At 41.1% G+C, this 14926-nt stretch overlaps 1 protein-coding gene across 1 annotated transcript in view; it reads left to right on the forward strand.

The window, feature by feature from the left end:
- The first annotated feature begins 11918 nt into the window (after positions 1-11918).
- The window catches only part of LOC143275277 (general transcription factor IIF subunit 2-like), a 99306-nt gene continuing 96298 nt past the window's right edge, over positions 11919-14926 (forward strand). The window contains exon 1 of the mRNA XM_076579261.1: positions 11919-12590. Coding sequence (XP_076435376.1) covers positions 12504-12590 — 87 coding nt within the window. The 5' untranslated portion in view covers positions 11919-12503. The remainder of the gene's footprint in view (positions 12591-14926) is intronic.

Below are 14926 nucleotides of genomic sequence, written 5' to 3' on the forward strand. Positions count from 1 at the left end.
CGCAGTCTTGACAAACACAGTTTGTGGGCTGATTGCTTTTGTGTTTGGCATACTCAACTGTGTGGTTTGTTAGTTTGTGTTTGCGCAAGCCTTCCTTTGAGCCATAATTTTTATCACAGTAAAGGCAATTCCATTTCTTTTTCAAAGAGGGGAAAGACTGAGCTGAGTGAGAGTTTTTTTCAGAACTAGATGTAGTGTGGTTATGTGAGGTCTGTGAAATGCTGCTTTCTGGTTTGTTCTGTTCTGTATCCCCAGTGCTGGCTTGTGCCTGACTGCTGCCAGAGTGGGTATCCATTGTGTTTGTGTCTGTCTGATCATCTCTAATGTGAAAACGTTGCTTGCTTGGTTGGTGAGATGAGGATTCTGTTTTTCTTTTGCGTCTTAATCTGTCCTTGCTGTTGGAGGTGTGGTCACATTGTGTCTGGCTGTCTTTTGGGGAACTATATTCAGTGGTTTTGTCCGTGCTGTTGGAAGTGTGGTCACTTTGTGTCTGGCTGTCTTTTGGGGAACTATATTCAGTGGTTCTGTCCTTGCTGTTAGAGGTGTGGTCACTTTGTGTCTGGCTGTCTGGTGGGAAACTATATTCAGTGATCCTGTCCGCGCTGTTGGGGGTGTGGTCACTTTGTGTCTGGCTCTCTGGTGGGGAACTATATTCAGTGGTTCTGTCCTTGCTGTTGTAGGTGTGGTCACATTGTATCTGATTGTTTGCTGCATTTAGTCCATTTAATGTGTCAGTGTCTGCATGTGGGAAATGTTGTTTCATTATGGACACATCAAGATCTTTGGTCATGAACCACCTGATGAGGACTCTTCTCAGAAACCGTTCGTACCTCGATGGGTGTTTCAGGAAGATGCCATCATCAGCCTTAGGTCCAGTTAATTTCCTGAAATAGGGCTCATCAGTGGCAGCTAGCACAGCACACACACCAGCAATCACCCCACAAACATTGCTGCAGATCTGGAGGGGGTAGTTCCTGCATTTTTTTGTACATTTGTGCTGGTGGCCTGAAGGACTGGGGGGATGCATAACTATTACTTTGGGTTTATCCAGATTTTCTATTCCAAAGGCACCTGTGTATGGAGCCAGCCACTGCAGAAGGTCTTCTGGAACCTCCCACCCCAAACTATCACAATACATAATGACAGGATGGTCAGTAAGGTCCATGGTGACCAATACCCAGTGGTTGCCTGGTCGTTTGGGAGAGCCAACAAAAGTTTTGTACCGTTGGACTCCCTGACCAGGAACCCTGCCAACATTGGTCACCAAAACCAGTCTTTCTACTGTAACATCGTGCCTACTTGCCAGTCGCTGGAGACTATCCGGTGTGGACACACCCACACATACCGTCAGAGCAGGTGTGCCTTGTTCGTTGGCCCTGTCTGCCAGCCATTGCAGCTGAGAGGAATAAAGCCATCCTCCAAGGCCTTCACCTCATAAAACGGCCATCTCCTCCACAGTGCTCCCTGTGCACACACATTCACACAAGATTAAGTTGGGGGTTTTTTGCTTTTATTTTTATTTTTTGTTGTTGTTTTTTTTAGACCAAATTTCTTTATAGTGAGAATAATAAAATAAAACATCTTTGTCGGAAAACCCACAGCATCAGTGGTTAGAAAATGTAACTGATAATCTGGATGTTTCTCCTTTAAGCTAACCAGTCATGGGGTTCAAGGGAATTACAATCAGCATTGATAAGAAAATGCTTAACACTGCTTTAAAACTTTTTTTTTTATATATATTCATAATCATATGTTCATAATGTTGATAAAGTTAATAAAAATAATAGTAACTTCTTGCATTTTTGGATTTGTATAAAACTTCATATCAGTTTGTGTAATTGTTAGACCTGCATTCCTCTATGTCTGTCAACCTTAACTCTTCAGCAAGAGCGCTATAAAAGAACTTAGAAGAAGAAAAAAAAACAAACATACCTAATACCATGTTTCACATTCTTATCCAAAAGTGAAGATCATAGTACTGCACAACTTCTTTCTACACACACACACACACACACATATATATATATATATATATATATATATATATATATATATATATATATATATATATATAGAGAGAGAGAGAGAGAGAGAGAGAGAGAGAGTTACTTGAATGTTGACATCCCATAATGAAATTCAATACATGCCAGTGTGTGAGTACACACAGGAAATGAATTTCAGCAATGAGTACAACTGTACAGAAATGAATGTACATCATTCAGAGAGGAACCAAAACTACTGTATTCAGTCGGAGTGGAGGGTAAACATACATGACTTCTTGGTAATTTATGGCCAAAACAAGTAACCAACATATCAAATTTTCATTGAAAACAGTACATTTTTTTTTATCAACATGAAATACTGTCCACATAGAAACTAACAAAGCTACTGGGATAGATACATAAATGTAACATACCATACTCATTGATGAGTTCCCTTGCAGGCCTGTTCCATATGATGTCCTTGAATGCTTCCAAATTGTGGACTTGGTCAACATCAGGAATATATCCTGGCACCGGGAAGGCAGATTCAAACCACTTTTGCTCTCTGGCAAAATGTTGTGGGTACTCTAACCTCCTTGCAAGGGAATCTGCAAAAAAATTAATGATTCAGATTGTGACATCTCTCTGACACAATGAATCAGTTTTTGTATTTACTGTGTACAAAATTGAGGTGGTTTTTTGTTTTGTTTTGTTTTTGTTTTTGTAATCCAAGTCACACATGATTATACAGTTTCATATTACTTTTGACAAAAAGATTTCTTTTTAAGTATGTACGTGTGGTTTCATGTATGTCTTCATTTAGTTTAAATACAGTCGCCTGTGATATCAAAAGAACAATCCATCTTGAACATTATCTCAGAATTCAGTTGTACCAATGTGGTATAGAATCACTCATAAAAATATTTCTTGTGATGATGTGACATAAATGTGAACCCAAAGATGGAAGAAAATAAAATATTATCATATTGACAAAAATCTGATAAGGAAAGAATTATTGAGAAGTGGGGAATGTGAGTGTCTTTAAAACATGTTAAAACAGACCTGGCTGAAAGTATACCTGTGTTCTTTTTTTTTCCCATAACAGTTTTGCATGCATGTCATTAAATGAAAAAGTCAGTGTATGTCACCATCCTAAGTGTTCACACCTGATATGATACTTGGGAAAACTGATATGCTTGGTGCACTCAGCACATGTACAAATCTCCTGTCCTATGATTTTGTTGGTGTGTAGAAATTACATAATGACTCATGCAAACTACTAACTTTGCTTGTAAAAGAAAATAACAGTCTGCCTTACACTGCATGTAGTCTGGCTTGGAATTATATTTACTGCAGCTGGATTTCCTTTTCTCATGTTTCTTTTTCTTTTGACCTCACAGTCACACATTTTCTTCTTCTTGTTTAGCATATGCTGGCTGCAACTCCCACCTTCACTTATATAAGATGGGCTTTTACATGTGAGAACATTTTAACCAACAAAATATGCAGCCATAGCCCATTTTCTGGGGTAGGCACACATCTTACACACATTTTAATAATTATTGAGCTATTTTCTAAAACTTACAAAACCAAAGTATCAAACCACAACATGCCCCTAAATCAATCACTGAATCGGTCAGGAAGAAACACTTCAAGCATGGATTTTTTCAGTTTGATTTGTAATCACTGCTTTGAGTATGGTTCAATGTGTGTTGCATGTTAACAGCTGCAGTGTGAATGGGCTTTCAATAATATGAATAAAGAAATACAGACAGAAAAACTTCTGATTGAATATTATCAGACAAACAGAAAATAACTGATTCATCATTTATGTATAAATTGCATAGTTGCATGGTTTTTTTCTTCTAATTTTTACAAAGTGTCATGATTATAGTTACTTTTGTTTCTTTTTGTTTCTATAAAGTGTCATGATGTAACAGCAAAAGCATACATGTGGCCATTTAAAAATTCTAAGAATATGAATTTATTTCTTCTAATGAGAAAGTCAGAAATATGTGGAACAGTTTGTACATGATAATCATTTATATGTATATATACCTATTTGCTACTGCTTTATTTTTTTTTATTTTTTTTTTATTTATTATTTTTTTTTAATTTCTTTTTTTTTTTAATTCTTTTTTTTTTACTCATTTTTCATTTTTTACAGTGACTGGATGAACAATGGCTGACACAAATACCAAATACCTACAGCAGTTAAAAACCACCTAAAATAATCAAGTTATAAAAAAATTTTCAATCCAAATCATCAAGAGTTATAAACACTATCCACTTACCTCTATCATGGAACATGGTCATCTTGAAAGAAGCTTCAACAAGTTGAAAAGCAGATCGAAATTCACAACGGAATTGTTTTCTCGAGCGTAAAATGCCGTGACGCCGGAGGAGATGAAGACAACGCGATGCGCAGAAAGACAAAAGTATACGTAATTAGCAGAGACCACGAACCGATACCACAAATAATTCCATAACTCTTTGCGCCCATGTGGAATGCTATATTTAGACCACCGACCACAACCAAAGGGTGTTCCCAAAGTTAAAAATACTATCCAATCAGAGCGAGTTGGCGGCATAAAAATACTATCCAATCAGAGCGAGTTGACGGCCTGGCGGCCATTGGCGCAAGTGGGTTACGCGACTGCAAACTTACTTCACTGCTTACAAGATCACAGACGACATGCAGCAGAAGGCAATGCTTCTAACTTTTGGTGGCGCAGATCTAAACGACATTGTTGATACGTTTTCAGAAGATGACGTCAAACCTGGTGATGATGAGACACGTTTCGCCAAGCTGTGCACAGCGATTTCCAACCATTTCAACCCAGAGGCAAATATGGAGTTCCAGAAATATGCGTTTTGTCACACTGAGCAGAAAACTGACAACACTGACGATTTCTATTCTGAGCTCAAACATCTGGCTGCAATTTGTGGATTTCATGACATCAGTGCAGAAGTCAAATCGCAGCTGATAGCTGGCTGCAAATCACAAAAGGTGCGTGAGAAAGGACTTGCCAACCCACAGCTCAGCCTGGCAGACCTACTGACGTATGCACACACTCTGCAGCTAACCACAACACAAGCACAGCTGATGACAGCAGAAAGCCCACAGTCCGAGGTACATCGCGTTCAACACAGCAATGGACCCCGGGTACGATGTGGTCAAAACGACTCATCCGTAAAGCAGCATCAACTCTTACGGCAGTCCTGCTACTTCTGTGGAGGGAGCTGGCCGCACGAGGGAGGAAGAAACGCCTGTCCAGTGCTCAACAAGCAGTGCCGATCATGTGGCAAGATGAACCATTTTGCCTCAGTATGTCGCTCCAGTCAGCGACTGCAGAATCAAGCACCTCACCAACAGTCTGCTGGTCAGTCACAGCCGGCTTCACACATCAACACAGTCCATGGGAACACAAGTAAAGAAACCGAGCCCAGCGCAGCCACTGACACTGCATATGTTTTGCTGCATCCATTGCCAACCTCCCACATTCCCAGTCACTGTCAACGGGAAATCTTTCCCTTCCTATCAGATTCTGGTGCATCTGTAAATCTTTTGTCACAAGCTGACTACAACACACTTGTTCCACCGCCCCTCCTCCAGCACTCATCCAAACAGATCACAGCCTATGGCAGTCAGTCCCCAATCCCTGTGCTCGGAACATTTGACACTGTCCTCTCACATGAACACACCAGCATCAGTGCAACCATATGCGTTGTTGAAGGCAGGGATAGACCCATTTTAGGCTGGGAGATGAGCAAAGCATTAAAGCTACTGACCACAGTGAGTCATATCAAGTCACAAGCAAAATACATGGAGGAATTCCCAGACTTATTCTATGGCTTTGGGCGACTCAATGACAGGAAAATTGAACTGCACATTGACCGTGAGGTTCAGCCGGTCGCACAGCAGTACAGACGTGTTCCTTTTCATGTCTGGCAAGACATCGAGGAGCAGCTCAAGCATGATAAAGAGTTGGGTGTCATCGAACGAGCAACTGGGCCCACTCCTTGGGTTTCACCAGTTGTGGTTGTACCAAAGCCCAAGCAGCCCGGGAAGGTGTGCGTCTGTGTTGACATGCGTGCGGCAAGCAAGGCGATACGGCGCGAAAGACATGCTACGCCCACACTCGAGGAGCTGAAAACTATGCTGTCTGGTGCAAAGGTCTTCTCCAAATTAGATCTGAACCAAGGCTACAACCAGCTGGAGCTTAATGAAGAGTCCAGGTACATAACGACATTCCTCACGCATGTTAGGCTCTTCCACTACAGCCGCCTGTTCTTTGGGGTGAACTCTGCCAGTGAAATCTTCCAGGAGACCATACGCCAAGTCCTGACTGGCCTCAGCGGCATTGTGAACATCAGCGGCATTGTGAACATCAGTGACGACATTCTCTGCTACGGGTCTTCACAGCAAGACCATGATGCCAACCGTTGTGCACTGTTCCAATGCCTCCATGAGAAGGGTCTGACACTGCATGCTGACAAGTGTGTATACAACAAGCGGTCGCTGGAGTTCCTTGGCCACATGTTTGGCGAGGAAGGCATCACCCCAAGTCAGGACGAACTGAAAGCCATCATCGACCTGCCTACACCCACCAGTGCACCAGAAGTCTGCAGCCTGCTGACCCATGAGTTGCGCCAGCTGACAAAGAAGACAACTCCATGGTCCTGGACATCACAACATGATGAAGCCCTGTCCACACTCAAGTGCGAGCTCAGCAAGGCTATAATGCTCGCCTACTTTGACCCCAAGAAACTGACGGAGATCTACACTGACGGCAGTCCTGTTGGTGTCTCTGCTGTCCTGACACAAGAGGGTCGTGTCATTGAGTTTGCCAGCCAAGCACTCACCGCCACAGAACAGCGGTACTCACAGACTGAACGAGAAGCGCTGGCCGTCACCTGGGCATGTGAACACTTCCACATCTACATCTTTGGAGCCCCATTCGTAGTGTACACTGACCACAAGCTACTCATCACGATGTTCAACAACCCTTGAGCACAGCTGTCCACTCGTGTCGAGCGTTGGGTCCTGAGACTGCAGCCCTATGAACTGACTGTATGCTACCACCCAGGCGCTGACAACCCTGCTGACTACCTCAGCCGCCACTCTGTCGCCCAAGACCCCAGCAGCCGATCTGTGCTGATCGCAGAAGACTGTGAACTATATTGTGAACACATCAATTCCAAAAGCAATGACCTGTGATGAAGTCGCAAAAGCCATGACCCAACACTGACTGCAGTCATCCATGCCGTCACCACCAACCAGTGGTATGTGCGCAGTGCGGACATTGATGAGAAAACATTTCACACGCTGTTCTTGTGCTGCTCAGAACTGTCACTCGCCTACAACGCCAGCATCATTCTAAAGGGCCGGCAGATCGTCCTTCCTATGTCACTGCAGCAGAAAGCTGTCAACATTGCACACAGCGGCCATCAAGAACAGTCAAAACAGTCGCCCTGCTGCGAGAGAAAGTTTGGTTTTGCTGTATGCAAGCCACTGTGAAGGCCACTGTCAAGAACTGCATGACATGTCAGATCGCCATGCCAACCACTGCACGGGAACCACTGCAGATGTCCGAACTGCCTGAAGCCCCATGGACGGAGCTGTCCTGCGACTTTGGACACCTACCCAACGGCCAGTATTTGCTTGTGGTCACGGACGAGTACTCCCGCTACCCAGTCATTGACATCATAGTCTCCACGTTGGCCAACACAGTCATCCCCAGACTGGACAAGATTTTTGCTGAATTCGGGATGCTGCGCACGCTGAAAACAGACAATGGCTCCATGACTTCGCAGCTTACTGCAATCACCAAGGCATCCACCACCGCAAGATCACACCTGAGTGGCCGCATGCCAATGGAGAGACTGAACGCTTCATGTGAACTGTGAAGAAAGTGGTCAAGAGCTTTACGCTGCCAAACTTCCATCAGGATCTGCACTGCTTCCTGCTAGACTACCGCATGACGCCACACTGCACAACAGGAGTGGCCCCAGCCACGGCCTTGTTCCATCGCCCCATCAGGATAAGGCTGCCGGAACTGCCAGCTGAACACCAGGATGACAGTGCCATGCGCAACAGGGACGCACAGCAAAAAGCATGCATGAAGCTGTACGTGGACAAGGCATATACCAAACCCTCTCCCATTGCAGTCGGCGATCGTGTACTCCTGAAGAATTCACACCCAACCGAGGCTGACACCCCGTACCAGCCCACCCCACTTGTTGTCATCAGCAAGAAGGGAAGCATGCTGACTGCTCAGCATGTGACCAGGAACAGCAGCTTCTTCAAACCTTCCCCCAGGCACCCCACGCCAGCTGAGAGTGAGGAAGACCAGGCTGATCCCATAGACAGTGGACCCACACAGCTGGACACTCAGGCACACACTGCTCCGAGCAATCACTCTCAGTTTGCTGAACCTCTGACACTTCGCCGCTCTGGACGCGAGGTGCGCAGACCAAGGCATCTGGATCATTTTGTCCTTGACTTTGTCCACTGAGATACGGATACCCGTCAGTCAACACCATAAACGTAAAGATCCCCATAGTGTTTGAACTTTTCTTTTTTTTTTTTTTAGGGGGAGAGAAAAAAAAAAGACAGTGACAGTTTTTTTTTGGTTGCTTTTTGTTTGTTTGCCGTTGTGAGATTCCAACGTTTCAGTGACTATTAGTTACAGTTCTTTTATTTGCCTTGTGAGGTTCCAAATTTTCAATGGTTGTTGACTGTTCATGTCAGTTTCGTTACCTTATGTTATTTTTGGGAGTTAATTTTCCATCCAAGGGAAAGGGTGATGTAGTGTTGTGAAATCTTCCTTTGTTTGGGAATTTTGACCTTAAAAGACACTTGTCTTGTAATGCCGGAAAGAGCAAGGTGCAGAATAAAAGTATCTGCAAATTCATTCGATTTTATGTGTTATCATAAGTGAGCGTGGCTCATGCAAGCAAATAAGACAAGCAGCAATCACAACGACAGCAACTGCGACGCAAACACCACATATCAGATAAATATAAACAGTATATAAACAGTTGTAATATTTGTTCACATCAGTAAGAAAAAAATATCAGGAGCATTCAACTCCACTATTCCCAAGAAGAAAGCTTTAAAAAAACCTCTTCATACACAGATGATAATCTGACTGTGTTACACAATTTGTCAATACTAATGATCCTTCTGAATCTTAACTAACACACACATACACTCACTACAAATTGACACTCACTACTGTAACCCCCCTTCAGCCTACATTTTATGATAAAACATTCTTCGAGGCCCTCGTAAGTCATCTTCCACTGTGTCATCAGTGTCAGACTGGTGTAAAGGGGAAGGCAAAGCTGTCAGATCATTACATACTTTTACTTCCAAATTTGTGAAATTTTGTAAAAATTACTGTCAGCAGCACTGGTTTCCACTGCTGATGCAGAAGTAGCAGTGATGTCTTCTTGGACTTGCACATCTGACAGCTGTGAAAAAAAAAGAATGTATAACTATAACTTGAATATTATGACATTTGTTTTGGTTACACATTTTCTGTCAAACTCCATATAACCTTCAAAATGTGTCAGATGTATTCACTGCATTATGCATATGCAGAATCTCAAGCCAGTGAGTTGTTTAAATTTGCAACAGTAAGAATGCCTTATCTACCTGTGTGTGTGTGTGAATAGAATAGAATAGAATAGATTTTATTGTCATGAAACCTTAAGGTTTATATGACACAAGTGCAATGGTAAATGAATGAATGAATGGAAAACACACAATTAATCAATCAGTTAATGCAATAAATTGCAGCAGCATTCATAAACAAATTTACCTAATCTTGTTTGTATATATTCATCATCTGTTAGCATCACCTGACTGGGAATATTTCCTGTGTTATTCAAATTTTGAATATCTTTTTACAGCTGAATTAATTGCCATCCTTATGGCATTAAGTTTAACATATTTAATTGATCTGCCCCTAAACTTAATTAATGTTTTATTTTGTGTCAATTCAAAATCAGTTCTGCAGTCTATCAAATCGGGTTGTACGAACATTAATTATAACATCATTTTTAAAATAAGATTTTGATTCATTGTATTCAAATGAGAGGAACTAATAATGAAATGTGCTGGATTCCCTCACACTGTGGGCTTTTCTCCAATGAATGTGCAGATCATCTTGCAAAGCTTGGAGCTAAAAATGCTTTAAATGCAATTGAACTTCCTCATCGTTTATCATCATCTGAAATGTGTAATATTGTTGAAAGAAATAAGCAAAATTCCTTTCTGTCTTTAGAAGTTAACACTTCTGCCTTATTAAATGCTAAAAGAACTGGCAGGGCTGTTAAGAGCATGGCATTTAGGTTATTACTAAATGCCCCATACACAAAATATTGTGAAAATATTGAATGCATTTGAAAGGAACGTTTATCGGTAGAGCACGTTTTAACCCGCTGTTTAGTAATGAAACCTTTTTTGCCTCCAGAAATTACAGAACACATGTTACCCATTTCAAATGTTAACATTTTTTGGAAAAAGTTATATATTTCAAACTGTTTTTTATTAAAGTTAGCTAGTTATGTGTTAATAGTCCAGTTGGTTGTTTATTGTAGGTCCCCACATGAACCTCTTTTCAAATAATAATATACAGAAGTAGTGCATACAATATATGATTATTGATCTTTTTTTTTGGTCCTAATCCTGCTTCTCCCATCCCGCATCTCACACACACCCTTCCAGTATTATGGGTTTTTTTTTTCTTTCTCCAATCACTGACACTCACCCTCTCCATTTTAGATTTTTGTACTTTATCTTTTCCACATTCTGTTCTCTCTCTCTCTCTTCCTTTCTTAGTCCCCTCCCCATTTTCATTCGAATATACAGAAATGTTGATTTCTAATTAATAATAACAATCATCATTATGGTAGAAATGATAATAATCCAAATAATAATAATGATATCACTTATTTTCAGTCTAATATCATCATCTTAGATAAACCGACTATAAATAAATAAGCGAACGAACGAATATCTTTTTAAAATTGTTGCCTAAGGTTTTATATCTAATACAATGATCAAGAAGATGGATTTCGTCTTCCAGTGTGTTACACTTGTTGCACAATCTGTCTTCTTGTGGAATATTCAAATATCTACCTTTCTCAATCTTTAGGTCATGCGCGCTTATTCTCAGTTTTGTTAAAGTTTGTCTGTGTTTTGTGTCTGATATATTTAAAAGATAGGTTTCAGTTTTGTACTCTGCTACAATTGTATTGTAAAATTTCAGCTTTAATGTTTTTTCTCTTTTATCTTTCCAGTATTTGATATATTCATTTTCTAATTTTTTATTTTCGACATATTTCAGTCTATGTACGCTGAATGTGAATTGGTTTTTCCAAATGTGATCAAGGCCTGTGTGTGTGTGTGTGTGTGTGTGTGTGTGTGTGTGTGTGTGTGTGCGTGTGTGAACATTCAGATTGCCTATGGAAGTAGCAAGACTCTCACTGTCTCAGTATCGTTGTTATAGCAATTTCTGAAAATGTGCAACACTGCAAGCATTTCCACTTAAACGAAATATGTGCTGACAAATGTTGTATAGTGCAAATGCTTTGTAGTGTTTGTTTCAGAGGCACACTGGTCAGTTCTGTACTATATGTCAGAGATGCATATATCTGTGCTGAATAAATATTACATAAGAATGTGACCCCCCCCCTGCAACCCTCCCCCCCCCCCCACACACACACACCCAAAAAAAGCACACACACACACACACACACACACACAAATCCAGTTGAATGATACAACATTGGTGACTGGAAGTTGAAAAAAGACCGGCCAGCTGTTGTACTGTAATTCTCCCTTTTAAAGCTTAAATTGTGCTTTTGGATTCAAACATCAGGCAGATAAGTGTGTGAGAAATGAAGACAGTATAGTCATCACTCTTTGAGAAATCAGACCACACCCAACACATTCTTAGGCTTGGTTGTTGAATTGGAACAAGTATATTTTGAAACATAAAAAATGAATATTCGATTCAAAATGTCACATACTGTGCTTGTTTTGAAAACCTTGTTCGTAAAAAGTGAAGGAATATCATCGCCAGGTTGCGGTCCGAAGTGATTCTGAGCTCGTCAAGATTTTTGCAATCGGTTCGTGGCTGGTATTCGTTGCGATGTCACCTTTTTCCCTTTGAAATTCGAACAGCACACACAGAACTTCTTTCCTCCCGTTTTCCCCAGACCCATTGCGAAGCATTTACACAAGTGCAATCGACGAACTCACAACTTTCACTTTTAGAGACCAATCCGGGACGTCCCACGAATTCTCTTTCCGGCTTGATCAAGGGCAAATTACTATTTTTTCTTCTTGTTTCGAACAACGGGTGGCCTTCAAGAACAATAACTCATAGAACCGGAAGTTGTTAAGGTGCTGTGAAAATAAACTAGCACGTCCAAGCATCTTTAATAAATTATTAATTAAGTTTGGTGGCTTAGTTCTTCGCCTTGGTATTCGTGTTTACCAAACAAATGGCAGAAAAAGCTGCTGCTGAAAAGGGACACGAAGCCAAAGACGTCGACGTTACGGCAGCGGGTCGTGGTGTTTGGCTTGTCAAGGTGAGTGCATCGCCAGAAGGGAAGATTTTAAATCAACGAGTTCGACTTAAAAAAAGGAAAGACAAAAAGTTTAATGAAGTTGGGCAATATCCACAATTCTTACCCTACACTTTCCCGTTAAGAAGACGGAAAAAGTTGCGAACTTGTTAATAACAATGTAATATATACTCCCACTCCCCCTCCCCCCCTCTGACTCGGTCAGTGTCAGGCCTTCACGTTATTCGAGAGGGGAAGAAATAATTACAATGCTATTAACTAATTTTTATTTTTTCCGTCTTCGGAACGAAACTGAGTGGAAAGAATACAGGGGAAGAAATGTGGATATTATCATTATGCCATTGCACTTATTGGTTACATTTTCATGGTACATGTAGGACCAAACATGGTAAAGACAAGATCTTGAAGATGGTTGCATGTTACTTTATTAGTTTAGTGACTGAATCTTTATCAAAATTGAGTAAAGTAACGTACAAAATTAGAATAAAAATCCACCCCACATGGGTTACACTGTCTACTAATGGTAATATCTGTACTATTATCTTCTTTTTACTGTCCATACTGACAACAGACAACAGATGTTCATTGAGAACAACCAGTTTAATTTCACATCCAAAACCTTAACTGTTACTCTTGATGGGGACTTATTGCCCTTACCAATATCACAATAGAATATCACTGTTTCGATAGACTACTATATCATATTTAATACAATATTGAATATACTACCACTTCATCTGCTCCTGATTAAATGTTTCTTAACATTTCTTGTAGATGGTCTTTATGATAATTGTGCGAGCGTGTGTGTGTGTTCATATGCTGCAATAATACAGACTCGATACTGAGGAGTTCTAAGTAACTTTATTAGATCTAACATAAAGATGGCGACAGGACAACTGCTGTTTTCATCCGGGTCCCTTTGATGGACATGTGATAAGTCATGTGATTCTTAGAACTATTAATAGAACAACATTACAGAACATCTTCCCCCCCCCCCCTTTTTTTTTTTTCAAGAAATAAATAAAAGTTCTTGTTCATTGTTTTTTTTCTTTTTCATTTGTCTCATTCTGTTCATGAATTTGTAATATCACTGGTATACTAAAAACTCAACTTATAACCAAATAAAATTTTCCAATTAAACTTCCTAAACAAAAGCATTCATCATTCATGCATACTTCATTCACTCACACAGTCTATATAACTCAGCCAGACTTCAATCAGTCACTTCCATGCCCAGTTCCTTCATTCATACATCTTAATAAACTGAAAGTTTTAACTCATTAATTATGTATGAAAGAAAAGAACAAAACAAAACTGCTTTATCCTGTAGTGGGAACAATCTGGCACTGTACTCCAAACTGAAAGAAGTTGATGTCCACACTGGTAATACTTCCAAAGGAATGAAATGAAATCCAACTGAATTAAACAAATAGAACTGGCTCTCGACTACACTGAGCCTTAACTGTGTGCAACTGCGCTGAACTGAAAATTAATAGAGAATACTGCATAGCTCCAACTACACTGAGCTAAGCAGGAAACCTAAAAAGGCCATAAATTGCATGAGCTCCCAGCTACACTGAGCTTAGCAATAAAAATAAAGCTCTAGCTACACAGAGCTTAAAAAAAAAGAAAATTTATGATGTGATCCTTGCTTCTTCCTCCCGGAAACGTGAAGGTTTCTTTGCGATGTAACTACTGCTGGATCTGGTGCTGTAGTGAGTTGACTGGGGTGGAGGTGAAGGTTGTGGAGATGATGCGGGCACTGCAGGGGGGTTTTGATCTGGAACCCCACCTTCATTGCTTGCTGGTGGACTTCCACTGGCTGGCACGCCTACACTGGATTCCCTAGGCAGCGACTGCAGGTGTTTACGGTTGCGTCGAAGGACACCTGCCGGCGAGTTGACCAGGTAAGTGCGATTTTCAGGATCTGCTGCGACAACAGTACCTTGGGCCTCCCATTTTTTCTCATTGCTCAGTTTGATCAATACTGGGTCGCCTGTGTTAAGTACTGGGAGACTGACTGCACCATGCTTGTGGTCGTACTTTAGTTTGTACGCACGCTTTGTTTTCTAGTCTGCTGTACGCACATCTACGTCCCTCAATGGTTCCGGTTGTAGAACTTCTGGGAGAACTGGAACCTTAGTTTTCAGCTCTCTTCCCATCAACACTCTGGCAGGACTGGCTCCAGTGCTAGAGTGTGCCGTCGCTCTGTAGTTCAACAGTGCAATGTCTGGTTCACGCTGGCTCAGAATTTTCTTGGCGATTTTCACGGAATTTCCCTATGACAGTTTCTGCTGTTTTGCTGTGTAGATGGACTATTTCTAGCCACCTGGAGTAGT

The sequence above is a fragment of the Babylonia areolata genome, chromosome 30, assembly GCF_041734735.1.
Source record: "Babylonia areolata isolate BAREFJ2019XMU chromosome 30, ASM4173473v1, whole genome shotgun sequence".
Lineage (NCBI taxonomy): Eukaryota > Metazoa > Mollusca > Gastropoda > Neogastropoda > Buccinidae > Babylonia > Babylonia areolata.